Source organism: Pleurodeles waltl, chromosome 7 (assembly GCF_031143425.1).
Source record: "Pleurodeles waltl isolate 20211129_DDA chromosome 7, aPleWal1.hap1.20221129, whole genome shotgun sequence".
Lineage (NCBI taxonomy): Eukaryota > Metazoa > Chordata > Amphibia > Caudata > Salamandridae > Pleurodeles > Pleurodeles waltl.
This window is the reverse complement of record NC_090446.1, coordinates 1,068,361,349-1,068,381,255: the sequence shown is the minus strand read 5'-3', so window position 1 is coordinate 1,068,381,255 and position 19,907 is coordinate 1,068,361,349. Positions and strand designations below refer to the sequence as shown.

Sequence of the window (19,907 nt, the reverse complement as noted above, 5' to 3'; positions counted from 1 at the left end):
TTTTAACTACTGTCAGGTCTGAAACCTGACAGGACCTGGCCCAATTACAGCCCTGTCTAAAGCTCTTGGAAAAGATTCCTAATTAAAGGTTCTTTAGCCATGCCCTTCTTAGGCACCCCCCCCATCATTTTCATCCCATGTAAAGTACTGGTCAAAGCCAAACAAGACCTTTTGTCCATGGACTATACATTTATCATTTCCAGTGAGATCATCATGCTCAGAGGCTATCACTTTCATGGTGTGACTGCCTGTGATGCTATAAATTATACTAGCTTGGTAAACACCCAAAATCTCAAAGCAACCTATAGTATCAAAATGGGGCCTTATTCTTAGCACCATTTTTTCAAAAAGTCCCAAACAAACAGACAGCCTCCTGATGCATAACTACTTGAAATATAGGCCTGTGGACATGCAATGTGGTTGTCATCTCTGCAGTCTTGAGAATCAGCAAGGCTTCCCCAAGAAATTGTAACCAGCCTTAAAGTGGTAGGGGGGTAACTTGATTTTACCTGACTGGTAAGGCTCGGCATACTTTCACCTTCTAATGCCAATAAAGGTAAATTGTGGGTCTAACCTTCACAATAGAAAGGATCAGCAGGTTTGGACTAAATACTCAGGAGTCGGCAAGGCTAGCCCAAGTCATTATGGACAGCTTTCATTTACTAAGGGGTACTTTTATGTTGGCCTAAAATGTGCCAATAGGGCCCAAGGCCAGAGTTCTTGGATGAGCAAGGCTAGCTTTCCCAGGGCAGACTAAACCAGCAGCATCTAGAAGGTGCATTTAACACACTGATGGCTAAAACCACCATTCGAAAGTTGAATTAGATGTTGACTTGTCCAGAAGAACGAGTTACTTACCTTCGGTAACGCCTTTTCTGGTGGATACATTAGCTACCTGTGGATTCCTCACTCATTGAATTTTCCCCCTGCGCCAGCTTCCGACGGAAATTTTTCTTCCTAGCTTCTGCACGTCGAAGAGGACGTCACAATTGCCCATGCGACGCCGTCTGACGTCATACAGGCAATAAGAGGTCCTCGCTGACGTCAGTACCAACATTTTTTACGTGCCTCTGGGACGAACCGACAAATACCAGCAAAATATATATATATATATACACAATTGAAACAAATATATATACAACAATATTTAATTAATTAAATTAAATAGATAAAACATCAGCTCAAATATGGAAATACGCAAAGATATATATATATATATATATATATATATATATATATATATACACACATATAGACTATGTACAGCATCTTTACAATACCAACAGCAGCTCACCCAAGGATAACTTGGTAAGACCAGACAGGCAACGTGGAGGCGGGTGGGACAGTGATGAATCCACAGGTAGCTAGTGTATCCACCAGAAAAGGCGTTACCGAAGGTAAATAACTCGTTCTTCTGATGAATACAACTACCTGTGGATTCCTCACTCATTGAATAGAGTCCCAAAGCAGTACCGCACTCGGTGGAGGGTGCCTGAATGGTCAAACCAAGAAATCCTGCAGCACTGACCGTGCAAAATGGCCATCCCTCCTAACCTCCGAATCCAAGCAATAATGTTTTGCAAAAGTGTGGAGGGATGACCAAGTTGCGGCCTTGCAGATGTCAACCACAGGAACACCCCTAGCAAAGGCCGAAGAGGCCGACTTAGCTCTGGTGGAATGAGCTCTTATTCCATCAGGGGGTTCTTTCTTTGCCAGAGAATAACATAGCTTAATGCAAAGAATGACCCACCTGGAGAGTGTTCTCTTGTGGACTGCCCTTCCTCTCCTCTTTCCCACGTACCCGATGAAGAGTTGATCCTCCAATCTAAACTCCTTCGTTCTGTCTATGAAGAAGCTCAGCGCACTTCTCGGGTCCAAACTGTGTAGTCTTTCTTCCTCTTTAGAAGGATGAGGTGGAGGATAAAAAGAGGAGAGAGTAATAGTCTGACCCATATGGAAGGGTGAAACAACCTTCAGCAAGAAAGCAGCCTTGGTCCTCAACACCACCTAATCTACATAGAAGGATTTATACGGTGGCTTAACAGAAAGAGCCTGCAGCTCACTCACTCTTCTAGCAGAAGTGATCGCAACAAGGAAAACAGTCTTTAATACCAACAACCTTATGGGGCAAGAATGCATGGGCTCAAAAGGTGAACCAATAAGAAACGTTAAGACTAGGTTCAAATCCCACTGAGGCATAATGAAAGGAGTGGGAGGAAATGTATTAATGAGGCCTTTTAAAAACCTCAATACTAAGGGAGATTTAAAAAAGGAAGGCTGGTCTGGAAGACACAGAAAGGCTGACAGAGCCAACAAATAGCCCTTGACTGTAGCAACTGCACAACCCCTCTGTGCCAGGGACAATGCAAAAGACAAGATATCTGATAAGTGGGCACGTAAGGGATCAATTTGCTTCTCTCCACACCAATTCACAAATTTAGCCCACCTGCTAGCGTAGATAGATTTAGTGGAGTGTCGCCTGGCCGATAAAATAACATCCACTACCTCAGGTGGGAGAGAAAAGGAACTCAGGTTGCCCCGTTCAATCTCCAGGCATGAAGGTGCAGGCTCTGGAGGTGGGGGTGTAAAAGCTGCCCTTGTGACTGTGAGAGGAGGTCTGCCCTGTGAGGGAGACGGAGCGGGGGGCACAGAGAGAGTTGGAGAAGATCTGAATACCATACCCTCCTTGGCCAATCCGGAGCTATTAAGATGACTTGAGCCCGGTCTTGGCGAATTTTCCTCAAAACCCAAGGAATCAAAGGTATGGGGGGGAAACGCATAAAGCAACTGGTTGCACCAAGACATCTGAAACGCTTGCACCGGATACTGGAGGCTGCGGAACAACGGGCAGTGTGTGTTCTCCGAGTGGCAAAAAGATCTACCAGAGGGAATCCCCACATCTGGAAGATTTGCCGGGCTAGATCTGGATGATGACGCCACTCGTGATCGGTCGAGAAGTGCCGACTGAGACTGTCCGCACGCACGTTCAAGACTCCGGCCAGATGGTTTGCTACCAAGCAAATCCGATGGTCCCTTGTTTATATACCACATCGCGGTTGTGTTGTCCGTTAGGACCTGAACTGACTGACCGCGGAGGGAAGGGAGCAAAGCCTTGAGAGCCAGACGTATCGCCCGCAATTCTAACAGATTTATGTGAAACATCTGTTCCACTGGAGACCAATGACCTTTGACCTCCAGGTCCCCCAGATGAGCTCCCCTCCCTAGAGTGGAAGCATCCGTTATCACTGTGGTCACTGGAGGAGGCAGTGAGAACGGCCTTCCTTGGGAAAGATTGCCGTCCGCAACCCACCATCTTAGATCCACTGCAGCGTCTCTGGAGATCTTTACCGATCCCTCGAGATCCCCTTTGTGCTGAGACCACTGCTTTCGGGGGCACCACTGAAGAGCCCTCATGTGCCAGCGAGCATGAGTGACCAACAGAATGCAAGAAGCGAACAGACCGAGCAGACGAAGAACATTGAGGACTGGAATGAAGGTTCCAATGTTTCAAAGTGGAGCGAACGCCTGAATGTCCTGAATCCGCTGAGGCGGAGCAAAGGCCCGATTCAATGTTGTGTCCAGTACTGCCCCTATGAACAGGAGGCGCTGAGAGGGCTCCAGGTGAGATTTGGGCACGTTCACCGAAAAGCCCAGATCGAACAACTGGGTTGTCGACTGCAGGTGATGCAGCACGAGCTCCGGAGACTTGGCTTTGATCAACCAATCGTCTAGGTTAGGAAATACCACAATCCCTTTCCTTCTGAGCTCTGCTGCAACCACCGACATCACCTTCGTGAAGACTCGAGGTGCAGAAGTAAGACCAAACAGAAGGACTGCAAACTGATAGTGTTGCAATCCCACCACAAACCGGAGATACTTCCTGTGCGACTTGAGTATTGGGATATGAAAGTAAGCATCCTGCAAGTCAACAGACACCATCCAATCTCCTTTGTTCAATGCCAAAAGCACCTGAGCTAGGGTCACCATCTTGAACTTTTCCTGTTTGAGGTACCAATTCAAAATCCTCAGGTCCAGGATTGGTCTCAACCGACCATCCTTCTTGGGGATCAGGAAGTATCTTGAGTAACAACCCTGACCCCTCTCCTGCTCTGGAACCAACTCCACTGCACCCTTTGAAAGGAGGACTAAAACTTCCTGTTCTAGTAACAGGAGGTGCTCTTCTGAACAGTAGGATGGGCGGGATGGGGGGTGGAAACTCCTGAAAGGGATGGGCATAGCCTTTCCCCACAATACTGGTGACCCAGGAGTCCGATGTTATAACCTCCCACATGTGGAGAAAGTTCATTAACCTCCCCCCTACAGGAGTGGTATGTAAAGGAATTGGTGGATGACTAAGGCTGCTTCCCATTCTGCACCCCTCCAGAGGAAGAGGCAGAGTGCTGCTGGGTGGCTCCTCTGGTTCAGATCCTACCCCTCCCCATGTATGACCTATAGGGAAGGGCAATGGCGGTCTGCTGCTGAAATCTGCCCCGAAAGGAGAAGGATGAGCCATGACCAAACCCCCTAAATCTTCTGAACAGTATAGAAGAAGCAGAAGAGGAGGCTTGCAAGCCTAATGATTTCGCTGTGGCCCTACTCTCATTAAATCTTTCAAGGGCTGAGTCCGCCTTGGATCCAAAAACTTTCACCCCATCAAAGGGAAGATCCAGCAGGGCTGACTGGACATCAGATGAAAATCCAGAAGAACAAAGCCAGGCCTGTCTCCTTGTAGCAACGGTGGTGCCCATAGCTCTGGCCACAGAATCAGTAGTGTCCAGCCCCGACTGAATTACTTGGGTTGCCGCAGCCTGAGCATCCGAAACCAGGCTCAACACCTCCTGAGACACCTCCGAATGGGACGACTTTATCTCTTCCATAAGGGCGTAGATGTACCTGCCCAAAATGCATGTGGCGTTAAAAGACTTGAGAGCCATACTGCAAGATGAAAAAGCTTTCTTGGAAGACTGGTCCATCTTTTTTGAGTCCCTGTCAAAAGGCGCCCCAGGAAAAGAGCCTGGGGCAGCGCGAGATTAACATGAAGCCTGCACAGCCAGGCTCTCTGCAGTCGGGTGCCTAGACAAAAAGCCTGGATCCGCAGGAGCCACGCGATATCTGCGTGCCACTGATCTATTAACAGCCGAAGATGACACAGGCTTTTTCCAGATCTCCAAAATTGGGTCCAATAGAGCCTCATTAAATGGCAGAAGTGGCTCTGCAACTGTCGAAGCAGGATGTAAAACCTACGGCAAAATATTGGGCTTAGATTCAGACACCGGCAAGGGAAGGTCCAAAAAGTCAGCCGGTTTTCTTATTACAGAGTGGAATGAAGCCGCCTCCTCTGTATATTCTCCAGGAGATGTTAAGTCCCACTCTGGAGAGGTGTCTAAACCACTTGCCGTATCCAAACCCTGGAGCTCTCCCAGAGGTTCCTCAATTTCCCCTTCTTTCAGGGCCTGCTTCCGATACTCTTGCTCCTCAAGGAGGCGAAGAGCAAGCCTCCTTGAATACAGTCTGGCTTCAATCCTCGGCGTCGACAGGGCGTCAGCCGACGTCGATGCCTGGCGCCGATCCTCCGATCCATCTGACGCCAGATCTATTTGCGCCGTGGACTCTTTCGGCGCAGACCGAGGCAAAGGAGGAACAGGAGAACTCTCTGGCGCCGGAACAGCAGATCTACTCGGCGTCGCAGGCTGTGAAGTCGACGCCAAAGGCACCGGCGCCGAACCAACACCTCCCAAAGGAAGGGCATGAAAGGTGCAGGACGTAAAGGAGCCGGAGCACCCATATTAAAGGCCAATGGCCCCGAAGGACCAGCCGGTCCACCACCTGGAGCCAGTTGTTGGAAAATGGCAAACATCGCATTTAAAAATGCGGATCTGTCAGCACCTGGAGCCGGGAAAGCCAGATACTGCGGAGCCTGAGCTCAAGGTGACAACGGCGCCGGCCCCGGCGTCTGAGAAGCCGGTGAGAACTCCTGACGTTGAGGAACCTCAAAAACAGATGGTGGAGTCATAGGTGAAGTCGGCGAAGTCGGCGAAGCAGGAGGCGTCTGCGGCTGAGGTGTGATGGTGGGACTAACCTCCCATGTCTTTCGGCGCCGAACCGAAGGCGACCTCGAGCGTGATTCACGACGGTGCCGGGAGTCACGGTGACGCAGGTGGGACCTAGGCGATGATGATTTGCGCCAATGCCGCTTCTCCTTCTTTTTGGATTTTGCCAAAAAGAGTTTTGCCTCGCGCTCCTTCAACACCTTCGGGTTCATATGTTGACAGGAGTCACATTTCTCCACGTCGTGGTCGGAACTGAGACACCACAAGCAGTCTACATGTGGGTCCGTCACCGACATCTTGCCTCCGCACTCCCTGCAGGGCTTAAATCCCGACTTTCGCTGAGACATATTTTCTCTCGGAGAAAGAAACAGTAACTGTAACTACGTCAAGTAGAAACAGTAGCTCCCTCGAAGAATAACCGTCGTTTGAAGGCACGGAAAAAAGGGAACTGACGTCGGCACGTCGGCGACGACCTCTTATTGCCTGTATGACGTCAGACGGCGTCGTGTGGGCAATTGTGATGTCCTCTTCGACGAGCAGAAGCTAGGAAGAAAAATTTCCGTCGGAAGCTGGCGCAGGGGGAAAATTCAATGAGTGAGGAATCCACAGGTAGTTGTATCCATCAGAAACAACTACTGGTTACTATTGTTTCAGATCAAAGGCCTCTGTTCTTGCCGATTTGTTGTTGATCTGTCAGGGCTGCAACTGATCAAGTGTTTTATCTCTCACACTTACATGTGCAAAGTGCCTGTATGGCTAGGGTCTCAGCCCAACTAGTGCTGGTCTGCCTTCAGAAGTGGCTTGAAAGCATAAATCCCTACTTAATCTTTCAGTTTTCTTTGGGTTATCAAAAGCATGTGTAATCTAGGCCTTTCGAAAGATTGTGTAGTTTGTGTTCAGGCTGCCAGTCGTGATTTCTCTTTCAGTTCCTAACTCATTCATGGGGTGTATTTGTTAAGCAGTAGTTAGTATCCTTGCATTCATAAAATAAAGTAAGAAAGCATGACTTCTGCTCATGGCACCAAATAAAATGCTTGCCCTTTTAGCATATTGTTTAACATATTCAGCACCATCTCTGTCTGGCGCATGTAATCATTCCCTACAAAGGCAATCCGGCATTTCCTGTAACAAATTACCATCTATAACCTTTAATACAGAACAATAACAAATGCCTGTTGATTTTTACATATGTTTTTTTTACAATCAATATGTTAAGCCTATGTTTTCATCACAACTTTTCATTACAAACAGATCCGACTTATGGCAAAATATTTTTCCTAGTGAACCAATCAAGCCTGTAGCTGTTATCAAAAAAGGCCGGACTGGGAAACCCAAAGTAGCCCTGGCAAATGTTGACAGGCCAGCCCACATAGGATGAATAGCAGGTGAGCCTGACCACTACAATGTAGCTTTGGGTGGGGGGGGGGGATGTAGGCAAAAATGGAGCACTCTGCAAAACATTTTTCATTATATATTCAATTGTATTACCTTTTAAAGCATAGTGAATGGTGACCTTATATTGCCCCAGGCTTCAAACATCTTTATTGGGGCTCTTCAATGATTTCCTCACTGTCACCATCAAACAGTGCCCCTCATCTCTCCACAGCCCCTCTCTCAAATGTATTTCATTTGTTTTATAGCATCTCTCTCAGGGCTGGCTTTAGAGCTGGTGTCGCCCAGGCCGACAAACATTTTTGGTGCCTTCCCCATGACCTCCTCCTCTATGAATTCCCTCGCTACCTCTCTCCAACGCCTCATCTCTCCATAGCCCCTCTCTGTTATACATTTCATTAGGTCGAGCGTAAGCATATGACCTCAAGTATACACCTCTGTGGGCTCAAATCCATCCCCCTCATTCTCATTTGCTTGGTTCAATGTTCTTTACAAATCCATGCTTGCTAGTGGTCAGTCCTGCCTCTTACTCTCTCCTTTTCTCTTTCGTTTTACCCACGGAGCAGGGACTAAGTACAATATAATTTCCCTTTGCTTTGCTTATCTGTTTGTGGGGGACTATTTTTTTTTTTTTATACCTCGTGTTACACTGTGGGGATTCAGGCTAGTAGCTGCTTGCATTTTATTGCAGCATTTGTTCCTTCCAGTTCCTCCCATGTGGCTGACATTCTTTTGTCTATCAGCTCCCACACTAGGCTTGGAATGGAGAGCTTACAGTTCCTCCTCGCCTCTGCTGTAGCTGGAAAAGACCAGCTGCTGTGCTCCGATCAGAGCTGCTTCGGGGGGGGGGGTGCTCGGCTGCGTGATTTTGGTGTCGGGTCGTGGTCGCTGCTTGTTATTTGTTTCCTGTTGTTTTTTGTTTCCTGCTCATGATACCGTGATGTGATACCGCCCTCTGCATAACACAGTGTTTTCAGTGTGGGCACCCATTGCTACTTTCTATTTATAAATTTTTTGCAGTTTTATATAGCGGAAACTCGACCAGAAGGTTTCGGAGAGCTTTACATGTGCACCAGTTACATTACACAAGGACACATTGATAGGCAACGGAAGATAAGTGATTTGTCCAGAATCACACGATGTTGAGGCAACCCCGAGAATCAAACCTGGTTCCTTAGGTTCAAGATCAGTAGCTCTGGACGTTACGCCACATCCTCTCCTTTACAGTTCACTTAATCTCCCTGTGCTACCTTCCACAACCAGCTCCGGCCCGTATGTATTAATTTTTATTGTATTATTCTTTATTTGTCACTCTGGCTGCCTAAGGTAGGTCTAAACCCCGGTAAGGATTTGGCAGCCCAGTGTTTGAGGCCCCAAACCTCCATCAGGAACAAGGGGATGAGAAACACAGCGCCGTCCCCACCGCCAAGCCAAACGTTTGGGTCGGTATTTTGCACAGCAGTGCAGTGATGGAAAAGTGTGGGAGTATCTGCAGGGAAAAGAGGAGGCCAAGGCCAGAGATGCAGTGTAACCGGAGCCGCAACCATGCTGCCTGAGCAGGTGCTCCTCTGTGCAGAGATTTGGTGCTTGTGAGCCTCAGGCCCCTCCTCCCCTGAGCTAAAAGACAGCACCCGTCGCTCCTCCCGTCATTGACCCTATGCAGCAGCCACGCTCCACGGCCCCGCATCGCAGCCACCAGTGGGACACCAAACTGTGCACGTCCGTGGTGACTCGTGACCGATCAGGTTATCTTATTGAGACAGTGCTCTCACATTTCAGCAGGATTACAGTTGTTTATGAGCACAGAGTAGGAAGGGTATCTCCATTTAAATGGAACAATCCTAGCACATCCATCTGCAGTGCTTTTAAATGGGATGAGGTCAACACTTTGCTGCAGTGCCTTTGTAAAACTTTTGTTGAAATTATATAATTTTTTTATCTGCATGTCTCTTACATGCTCTGGTTAGAGGATGCAAAAACTTGTTAGCGTGACTCGTACATGTGAGATATCTTAATGGGGCAGTAAAGGTACTATTTTTCATGTCTGGGTTATATCTTTAATAGAAGGGAGAAAGCACTCTGCAGACATTTAAAAAGATAGTGCAACACCTATTTTAGCAAGATGTGAAAGCTGTTATCTGGAATCTTTACAGGAAGGCGAAACCAGGAGTGGCAAAACTTGTGTGATATTTTTTTCACCACAAGCTCAGCTCCAGATAGGTTTGGGCATAGCCTCGATGTGTCAGTTTTTGCCTTTCTATGACCAATACTTTGCTGGCTAATGCCTGGCTTTAGACTTTCATCGCTGTTTGTATACATAACAAGGCATGTGTGGAGCTGGGCTCTGCTCGGAGGGAGGAGTGATGCACCTGGGAATTTGAGGTGTGATTCAAATCTACGGTGTAGACCTGCCTTCACTCCAGGATGGCCTCTTCCCACAGTGAAGACCTCTCTTACTCTGGGGGGCAACAATACCTTTAGAATGGAAGGGCACTCCGCAGCTCTCCTGGCTTCTCAGACCGGACAGACCAGTCACTGATCTTGGGGGAGGGGGTGTTGTGTGTCCATCTGCTGCTATGTTCATCTGTGTTGTGTTAACCTTGGGAGTAGGTGGAGGGCCTGGCAAATGGTGTCTGTGTGGGCAGAGGTTGGCGGGAGTGCATCCTTCTGATCCTTGCTTACTTGTTAACATGTGATGGTGCAGGCAGTGACGTAACAAGGGTGTCACAGGGCCTAATGCCACATAATAAAGTGCCCCCGTTTTCTGGCAAGCTAATAACAGACAGCTGTATTTAGGGTGAAGTGGGCTCCCCATGCATATGAGCCCCATTCTCTTCCTGCAACATCAATAGGTACGCCAATGGGTGTGGAGCTACCTGGCACATCAAGACGTTTCCAGGTTTAAGTGTGCAGGTATGGTGCTGGAATCTCCTCTGTTGCTTTCCTCCCTGGGATGTTCCTGGCCTGGAAGGAGACAAGATGTCACCTTCCTGAGCAACTTAATCACTGGTTCCGAGAGAGACATACTTGCACCCTTCAGCAACCCTTGAGCAGATGCCATAAGTGCTGTTGCTTCTCCTATAGGATGACCTATGGCGTTTTAATCCCAAAGTCTGCCTTGTAACCAGCTAAGCAGTAGGTTAATGTGCCAGTTGCAGAGAGCAATATCGAATCTCTAAGCCATAGTGTCAGAGTCCATGGAAGCTAGCTGCAGGCTAATCCCATTTCATGACTTCCACCCTCTGTCAGGCCTGACGTTTTAACCAGCATGACTTGGGATTCTTGACTGTGTAGATTTTCTTTACCCCTTTAAAGTGTGGGCCTTCTAGACCAGGATTCATGTCACCCATACTGGTAAGCATTTTTTTTAAGAGTACTTGGTCTGGATAAGCACAAACTCAGGATTCAGAACGTAACACAGTGGTTAGGAGTGGCTTTACTTATAAGAATTTATTTCTACCTAAACAAACCCTCTTTAGCAACAGTAGGACAATGAAAGACTCAATAAAGAATCATAACTTTCTAACCTCTACCATGCAGTTTGCATGCAGCTCTTTGATGACACTTCATAGCTTACTGTGCTAGAAAACAATTGTAACTTATGAAGCGCACAGTAACAAAAGGGTCTCTGTGATAAAAGCAGTAACGTACTGAGCTATGGACATAAAATACTGTTCTGTGATTTGCATGGTACACGTCCTTTGCAGCAGGCTTATTAGCCCTGTGCGCTAACTTAGAGAAGTCAAAACTGCCACTAGACAAAACTATGATCTCTCTCCAGCAGGAACATTAATCACCAGTTATCCTGACAATTTTATTGTAGGCTGAAAATTACTGGATATACAAGGAACTCTGCAGCAGGTGCATTCAAATCTGCTACACTTCTGCAAAATCGGCCCCTCGCCCGTCCAGTGTCCCAGGGAAACGCCTGATGCCTGGAACAGCCAGTTCGACTTTGTTATCAAAGGCTTAACACCATAACCAGCTGAGGCCTCCTTTACTGAGCATATGATTTCCTACAAGGAACCATCAGGCATCCAGTAATAAAATTACATAGTATACAAATTACAGCTAGCAAAGCAGGACGCTATCTCTCCTAAAAGGGCTTAACAAGGAATCTGACGGTAGAAATCTTCTATAAACACCATTAGTCAGAAAGGGTAACTAACACCAAAACCCTGGAACACTGAGGTAATTTATGTGATTCCATAAAACAAAATATGTATGCTTTAATACAGAGGAATAACAATATACCTTTACATGCATATTAACTTTAACACATGCTTAACACAAACAATATATTAGGCCTACTGCCTTTGTTGTAAAACAATCAGGCAAAAGCCTTTATAATTGGCTTGTCTGTGTATCAACTTAAGCCTATTTCACTGAGTATGAGCTTTCCACAAGGCAGCTATCTGATACAGTCATAAAAGTACAAATGTATTCAAATTTACAGTTGGCAAAGTAAAATACTCTCTCATAGAGAGCTTAGTGAGGCTTACTGTAGTGCATATCTTCCATCCCCACAGTTTGTTTTGGGTAGGTCACCAACACCAAAATCCTTGCCTTCTACACAATTCTGTGAAAGTCCATGTAATAAATTACCTGCCTACAAGCTTTTGCGCAGTGTAATATCAATTCATCCAGCCTATTGTTTGAAACGCATGCTTTTCACAATAACTAGTTTAGGCCTATACAATGAAAATGCTTCACATTCAATGCAATCATAAATAAATAACATTTTATTGATCACTTATTCAAAATTATTCTATGCCATGTTGTATCAGTATTCCTCAATTAATTCATGTTTACAATTGATACACTGTACTTTTTAAAACACTGTACTCTTTAAGGGGAATTATAAGTTAGTTCCCATTAATAAACAGCAAAATGATTCCAGAAATCCAACTGGGGAGACTACCAATTTAACAGAAGTTAGGCCCAATAATTTTTAGAGGAACTCAAGTAAATGACATTTGTAGAGGACTCTCCGAACAGAGAGTGGAGGTACAACCAGGCGACTACTAAGAGAGGAAATAGGAGTGGCAAACGGCAGTTAAGGAGAAGAAAACTTAAGATCAAAGACAAACAGATCAAAGACAAAAAGGGAAATGAACCAACAAAATACAACATAACGTGTAACTTTTCCTCAAGGGTATCGACTCATAAGGATGCAAATGCCCTACCTACAGGTCTATCATTTACTCATACTGGAAAACATTGAAACGAAAGAAATAATTTGCCACGGTAACTGTCAAGTACACAGAAATGCAGGTTACCTCCTATATATTTGAGAAACTTATTAAAGATTTACTGGATAAACAACTTCTTTTTAAGCCTACAGAGAGGCACACCTCGTGATATAGAGGACCTAGAAAAACAACTGAATATTGAGGATCATGTGATTAAGATTACTAGCCTTAAGGAAAATTCAATCTTTATCCCTAATCTATCTAAAGACATTGTGACAGATGTATTTTCTGAAACAGTTACTTGTGATTTTGTAAGCATTAAGAAAAACAGCTGTAAGAACAATCTGAGTAATAAAGAAGAAAGTGCCCTGCATATATACTGTTTTCCAAAGATCCATAAGGGTGGCGTATAATATCAGGAATAGGGACACGTATAGAAAGAATTCTGAACATACTGAAATATTTTTGGCACCCTTGGTTAGCATTCTAGCTTTTAATATTAAAAGATACTAAAGATCTGTGGAGAAAATTGTTAGGGATTCCTTGGGAGGGCTCATTCTATCTGGTGTCTAAGGATGTTAAAAGTTTGTATACCATCATCAAACAGAACAACAATAATTTTTTTTAATAAGTGATCAAAATGTATAATTTGTAAGAAATCAAGTTACTGGTTAAGGAGGGTGAAACTCTACTCAAGCAGCAACTACAATCCTTGTCAGGGAGAGGCACAAGCAAACCCTACGTTAACATATGTTCAACCCTCTGGTAGCTTGGCAAAATACAATGAAGCTTAACTTAGAGGCACTGTGTAAAGTATTTATGAGGCATTTCAAACAGTAATAAAGTGCAAACACAACACATGACAAATCTCACACCAATTTAAAAACATAAAGCGAAATGTAATAAATAAATCAACACCATAATTACAAACATCTAATCAGTAGAACTGGAGATATGCAATTTTAAAGATTTGAGTGAAAACCACCAAAAAGCCCAAAGCATCATTTGTGGCTATCTGGTCGTGAAAGACAGGAAAAAAGGCCCATATTCAGGCTGACTGCGATAAAGTGTGGGTCGAATACAGGGACCATGTTAGTCCTGCTGAAAAGTTACCTTCTCAGCCCAGTGCAAAGAATCCCGTTTGCGCTGGAGGACCTGCAAGGAGCAGGTAAGCATTGTGGACGCTCATGGATGTAGCACGAAGAGTAGACCTGGGGTCGCGGACAGTCGTCACTGTACCATGATCAGGCAGGCCAGAGGTTTGCAGTGGCTGTGAGAGGTCGATGCTGAATTACGAAGTGTCGGGTTGACAAATTTTTCCATTGGTGGGAAGTTGGAGCGACAAGGTTCTGGTGCCAGTGGGCCCATTTGCAGTTGCAAAGAACTCAAAAAATTTAATTGAGCTCCACTGAGATCATACTAAAGGTCTAGGACCTGAGGGGGCACCACTTGTGGGTAAGGGGCTTACTCCATTTGGTTCTGGATGCTGGTTCAGGTGGTTGGGAGCCTTTTTTGTCCCTGTGGCTTTGAACAGGAGACCAGCCGGCTAGCTCTTGTAGCCACACTACGAGTCCTGGGTTTAGGTGCAGGTCCAATCCCTCTGTCTCAGGCAGGAGGACTGTAGGGCAGCAATCCAGCATAGCGGGAGTCCAGCAAGGCAGTGGTCCAGCAGGGCAGCAGTCCAGCAGAGTGGCAGTTCTTTCAACAGTACAGCAGTCCTTCTTCCTGGCAGGGTCTCCACAGGTCCATAAGTGAACTGAAAAATTTGTATCTGAGGTCCAATATTTATACCAGATGCCTGCTTTGAACTGGGAGAAGAAGCTTCTAGAGCATGTGAAGTGCACAAGTTTCCTGTCTCCAACTGCCCTGGATCAGACTGTTAGAAATGGGGTCTCTAGTTGGCAGAGGTATACACCATTGTCCAAGTAGGGACCACAATCCTAGTAGGTCACGCACAATCCAAATTATACTGTGCCCACCCCCTGGTAGCTTGGCACTGAGCAGTCAGGCTTAACTTAGAAGATAATGTGTAAAGTATCTGTGCTATAAATCATGCAATAACACAGTGAAAACACCACACAAATACACCACACATTTTTAGAAAAATATAAGATATTTATCTGAATGAATTAAGGTAAAAATGATCAAGATTTGATAAGTACAAGTTGAAATATCACTTTTGTAATGATAAGAAGAGTCTAAAGTCTTTAAAAAGCAACAATTGTCTCTTGTGTGCAAAAAGTACCTGGTATGCGTCAAAATTACACGTACAGAGACCGCAGAGGAGAAGATGCGTGGAAAACAAAGGGGTGTGCGTCGGATTTCTGGGCGCACACAGACGATGCGTTGATTCTTTTCCATGCGGCACGGACTTTGCATCGAATTCCTGCGCACAGACTTGAATCCTCTTTGCGATGTGGGATCTTTTGACGCCCAGGGATGATGCGGGGAAATCCTGGGTGTGCTGGACGAAGTCACAGGTGCTACGTCGATCTGGTGGGTGATGCGGCGGAGTTTCTGTTGCACGGCAGGCACTGTGTTGATTTCTCACGGAGGAAGTCGGGCTGCGTCATTCAAGGCTCGGCGATGCGTCAATCCGGTGGGCTGTGCTTCGAAGTTCTGGTCGCAACGCTGGCGCTGTGTCGATCTCCACTCGGGGAGACAGGCTGCGTCGTTCCGGAGAGGCAATGCAGTAATTCTTTCACTGCTAGGCAGGCTCTGCATTGATTCCGGCAACCTCGATTTTATCCGCACAAGGAGTTCCTTGAAGAGAAGTCTTTTTGGCCCTGAGACTCTGGGAAACAGGAGGCAGATTCAATCCAAGCCCTTGGAGAGCACTTCTCAGCAGAGCCAGAGGCCAGCAAGGCAGCAGTCCTTCACAGCAAAGCAGTCCAAGTGAGTCCTTTGGGCGACCAGGCAGCTCCTCCTGGCAGGTTTCAGGGTCTGGTTCAGAGTATTTGTCCCAGGAAGTGTCTAAGTTGGTAGTGTCAGGGACACAGTTTATGTACCCAAAAGTACCTTTGAAGTGGGGGGGGACTTCAAAGAGTGGTTTTGAAGTGCACAAGGTCCCCTTTCAGTACAACCCTGTCAGCCAGGGCCCCAGTAGGGGGTTTGGCAGTCCATTGTGTGAGGGCAGGCCACTGTCCTTTGAAATGTAAGTGTCAGACCCTCCACCCTTCCAGCCCAGGAAGACCCATTCAGTATGCAGATGTGTGCAGGTGTGACAGAGCATCCTGTGTTTGTGGTTGTCTCTGTGAAATGCACAAGGGAGCTGTCAACCAGCCCAGCCCAGACGTGGACACAGAAGGATTTTAAGTGCAGAGAAATGCTCACTTTCTAAAAGTAGCATTTATAAAATAGTATTATAAAATCCAACTTCATCACTAACCAGAATTTTTTATTACCATTCTGGTCATAATAATTATGATCTGTTTACCCCTTTCTGATCAGAATCTACAACTCAAACAGTATATGAGGGTAGCGCTAATGTTAGCCTATGGAAGGAGCAGGCTTCACAGCAGTAGGAAACAAATGTATGAGTTTTCCACTACTAGGACATATAGAACACACAGATATATGTCCTGCCTTTTACCTACGCAGCACCCTGCCCTCTGGGTTACCTGGGCCTACCTTAGAGGTGACTTATATGTAGAAGAAGGGGCGTTTAGGGCTTGGAAAGTACTTTTAACTGCCAAGTCGAAGTGGCAGTGAAACTGTACACACAGGCCTTGCAATGGCAGACCTGAGACATGGTTAAGGGGCTACTTATGTGGTTGGCACAATCAGTGCTGCAGGCCCACTAGTAGCATTTAATGCACAGGCCCTGGGCACATGCAGTGCTCTCTACTAGGGACTTACAAGTAAATTAAATATGCCAATTAGGTATGAGCCAATGTTACCATGTTTTAAGGGAGCGAGCATATGCACTTTAGCACTGGTTAGCAGTGGTAAAGTGTGTGGTGTCCTAAAACCAGCAAAAACAGTGTCAGAAAAGAGAAGGAGGAAGGCAAAATGTTTGGGGGTGACCCTGCAGAGAGGCCATTTCCAACACAGACTAACTATAGGGGGGGTGCAGCCCTTTGTGTGGAAGCTGGGCACAGTCTATTAAAGAGTAAGTGGCGCTACGCCCAGATCCACCATCCCATCCTGCCAGTCATGGCCCACCCAGGCACACCTAAGCTCTCTATTGTGTGTGACTGTTTAGGAGGTGTACACAAAGCTTGAATGCCATATGCACACTGACATGTGATCCAGAGACAGGCTGTAGGCATCAAATTTCTAAGACGGGAAAATGCCAACTTTCTAAAAAAAAAAATGGGACTTTACCATTGAAAAAGATTTTTCATTACAATTCCAAAAACACCACACATGGACTGATTACTTGTTCCCATTGGGAAGTCACGACTTATTTAATGTAAAAAGGTAACTCCAATGTTATCCCCTGGGAGAGGCAAGCCTTGCAGTAGTGAAAAACAAATTTAAGAGTTTTTCACTTCCAGGACATGTAAAACTTAAAAGTACATGTCCAGCTTTTTAAATACACTGCACCCTGCCCTCTTGGCTGTCCGGGGCTTACCCTAGGGTGACTAAACAGGAAGGTTTGGGCATGGCAAAAGTTTTTTTTTTTTTTGCTGAATTGAAATGGCAGTTTAAAACTGCACACGCAGTCTGCAGTTACAGGCCTAGTGGGTACAGTGTGCAGGGCCTTTTTTGTTCTATTATCCCCAAAATAAAAGAATATGTTAGGCCTACTGGCTTTGTCATAATGTTTCATAATAAACAGATGAAACCTATGTAATATGGCATGCTTTTTCCAATGAACTGATTAAGTCATTACCCTTTAACATTGACTTTACCTGGCTCCGACCTGCTCAAATGCACGTAAACTAGCAACCACAATGCATACATTTATAAAATTGCCAACATGTACAAAATACAGCTTTCAAAATAATATTACTACCCCTCTCAAAAAGGACTAACAAGAATCATCATAGTGAAACGCCCCATGGTTTCAGAGTAGGTAGCCAAAGTCAAAACCCTTGTCTACTGCAGTAATCTGTGATATTCTATGCAACAAAATACCTATCCGTAGGCTTTAATATACAGCAATAAACATTCACACCTAAATGCCTATTGACTTTAATATATGTTTTTCACAATTAATATGTCAGGTCTAGTACCTTTATCATAACATTTCATAATGAACAGATTAGGCCGATAGCCATGATCAATGACTTGCTACTATAACCACTCAGTTCTGCTGTGTAAAGTATAAAATTCACCACAGGCCAAAAAGTGCAAAACATGCAGCCTTTTTAGTGGAAGCACACACATTTGGTACAATCAAAAAATCTAATTCTGTACTCAAGTAGACCAAAATGTGAGTAGAGCTTAAGCTCCTCTATCAGTAGGACTCTGTAAACTCTCTTTTGTTGATCACATGAGGACAAATGACAGTTGCATTGTTCAAGCTAGACCTACAAATCCATGTAGGCTAATGACTGCACTCTTCCCATTTGTGTTGCTGCCAGATAAAAACACAAATTATCTACCCATTTAAGACACATTAATAGCCTTACAATCCGATGTGTGCCACGAAAGTTCAAGCTTGGGCAGCTGGATAAATAACCAAAATGATCACAGCTATGTGGAGGGCAGGCACTTTTTGGGGGGGAAGTACACAACTCCTACCCAATCAAAAGAGATACTCCTGCCACCCAACATGTGGGGGAAGCCAAAGCCCCTCTCCTGATAATGATGGCATAATTGTCCGGGGACAGCTGGGCTCTGAGGCCACAACATGAACACCACCTTGACAACCACATCCCATACATACTGTAACTTGTGTGTAAGTGTTTCAGCACACCACACGGGAGCAGTAAACACTGCAAGGTCTTCAGGTGGCAGATGTGGTGCCCGGCACTCACCTCCTTTTTTAGCTTGGCCTCCTCCACGGTGAACGTTTTGCAGACCTTATGGTTGACTAGGCAGTAGCAGCAGAGACACTTTCCGTGTTCCTCGCAGAAGTACTCGAGGAGCTTCTTGTGCTCGTTACAGGTACGGAGATCCAACTCGGAGCTCCCCAGAGGGCTGTGCAGCTGGTGGTGAGCGAAGGCCTGGCTCCCCAGGTGTGGCTGCAGGTGCTCCTGACAGAAGGAAGCGATGCAGGTCAGACACGTCCGGACGGCGGCCACCTTCAGGCAGGAGTCACAGGGCACGGCCCCGGGGGGACAGAGCTCCTCTTCTTCCGGCTCCTCCGCAGGTAGCGACTGCTCCTGCTCGGCTTGCATCAAATTCAGCCGATACTGTTGGACCACGGTATCCAGCACGGTGTTCTTCCGAAGCTCCGGTTTCGTCGTGAAGTCAGTGCGGCACTGAGGACAGCTCCATCCCCCCTGCGCCCCTGCCTGGTCCCAGGTCAGCTCCAGGCACACGCGGCAAAAATTGTGGCCGCAGGGAGTGGTGACCGGACTGTCGAACGTGTCCAGGCAGATGGGACAGGAAAACTCCTCGGAGAGGTCCAACAGCGAGCCCGACACCTCGGCCATCTTAGCGGGGAGTGACGGATGTAAGGGGAGAGAATGGAAACCGAAACTTAAGGGTAGATCAGAAGAGTGGGAGGGACTCGGCTGTCAGACAAGCACAAGCTGCGAGGGAAACGGAACCTAAGTGTAATTCCGTAGGATTGGTGTGTCTTTGGCAAATACACTCCTTTATAGCAGCAACAGATAGAAGCAGCAGATCGCCTATGCAGGCTGTGTGATGGGATACACAGTTTTATAGATTAACAAACTAAGATCTGGCTATAAATTCCCTGACACTTGTCCAGTATTACAGCGAGTTACTGCTGTACAAAAAGAGCCAGAAAAGCAAGATTAGAACGTCAATAAAAGATAAGTTAAAAAGGCTTGGATACAAAGAGTTAAAGGAAAAACATGAGTCCGACCTTCTGCTCGTGTAAAGCGCTCTAATGCCCTTGGGCCGACTTCACGAAATATAAAATGAAACATAAATGTAATCAAATAATAAAAACATGAAGGGAAGACGAAAGAGGAGGGAAGGAATGGCAATTGGCAAGGGAAAAAAAGATAGGCAGGAATAAAGCAACACGAAGAGAAAGTAAAGGGCAAGGGAAAGACAAAGGGAATGAAAGAAAGCAAGATACAACAAACATTGGTAAATGCATTAGGTTTCGCCTGTGGGATTAGTAATAAGAAGTGCTGGAGCAGTGTAAGAGCGCAGGGAGAATGGCGTGAGTGCTTTTTGTGCAGGG

General features: G+C 45.9%; 1 protein-coding gene across 1 annotated transcript in view; it reads right to left on the bottom strand.

The window, feature by feature from the left end:
* Positions 1–19,214, bottom strand: part of TRIM25 (tripartite motif containing 25) — a 366,254-nt gene extending 347,040 nt beyond the window's left edge. Inside the window, exon 1 of the mRNA XM_069200011.1 lies at positions 18,562–19,214. Coding sequence (XP_069056112.1) covers positions 18,562–19,182 — 621 coding nt within the window. The 5' untranslated portion in view covers positions 19,183–19,214. The remainder of the gene's footprint in view (positions 1–18,561) is intronic.
* Between the last annotated feature and the right edge of the window lie 693 nt (positions 19,215–19,907).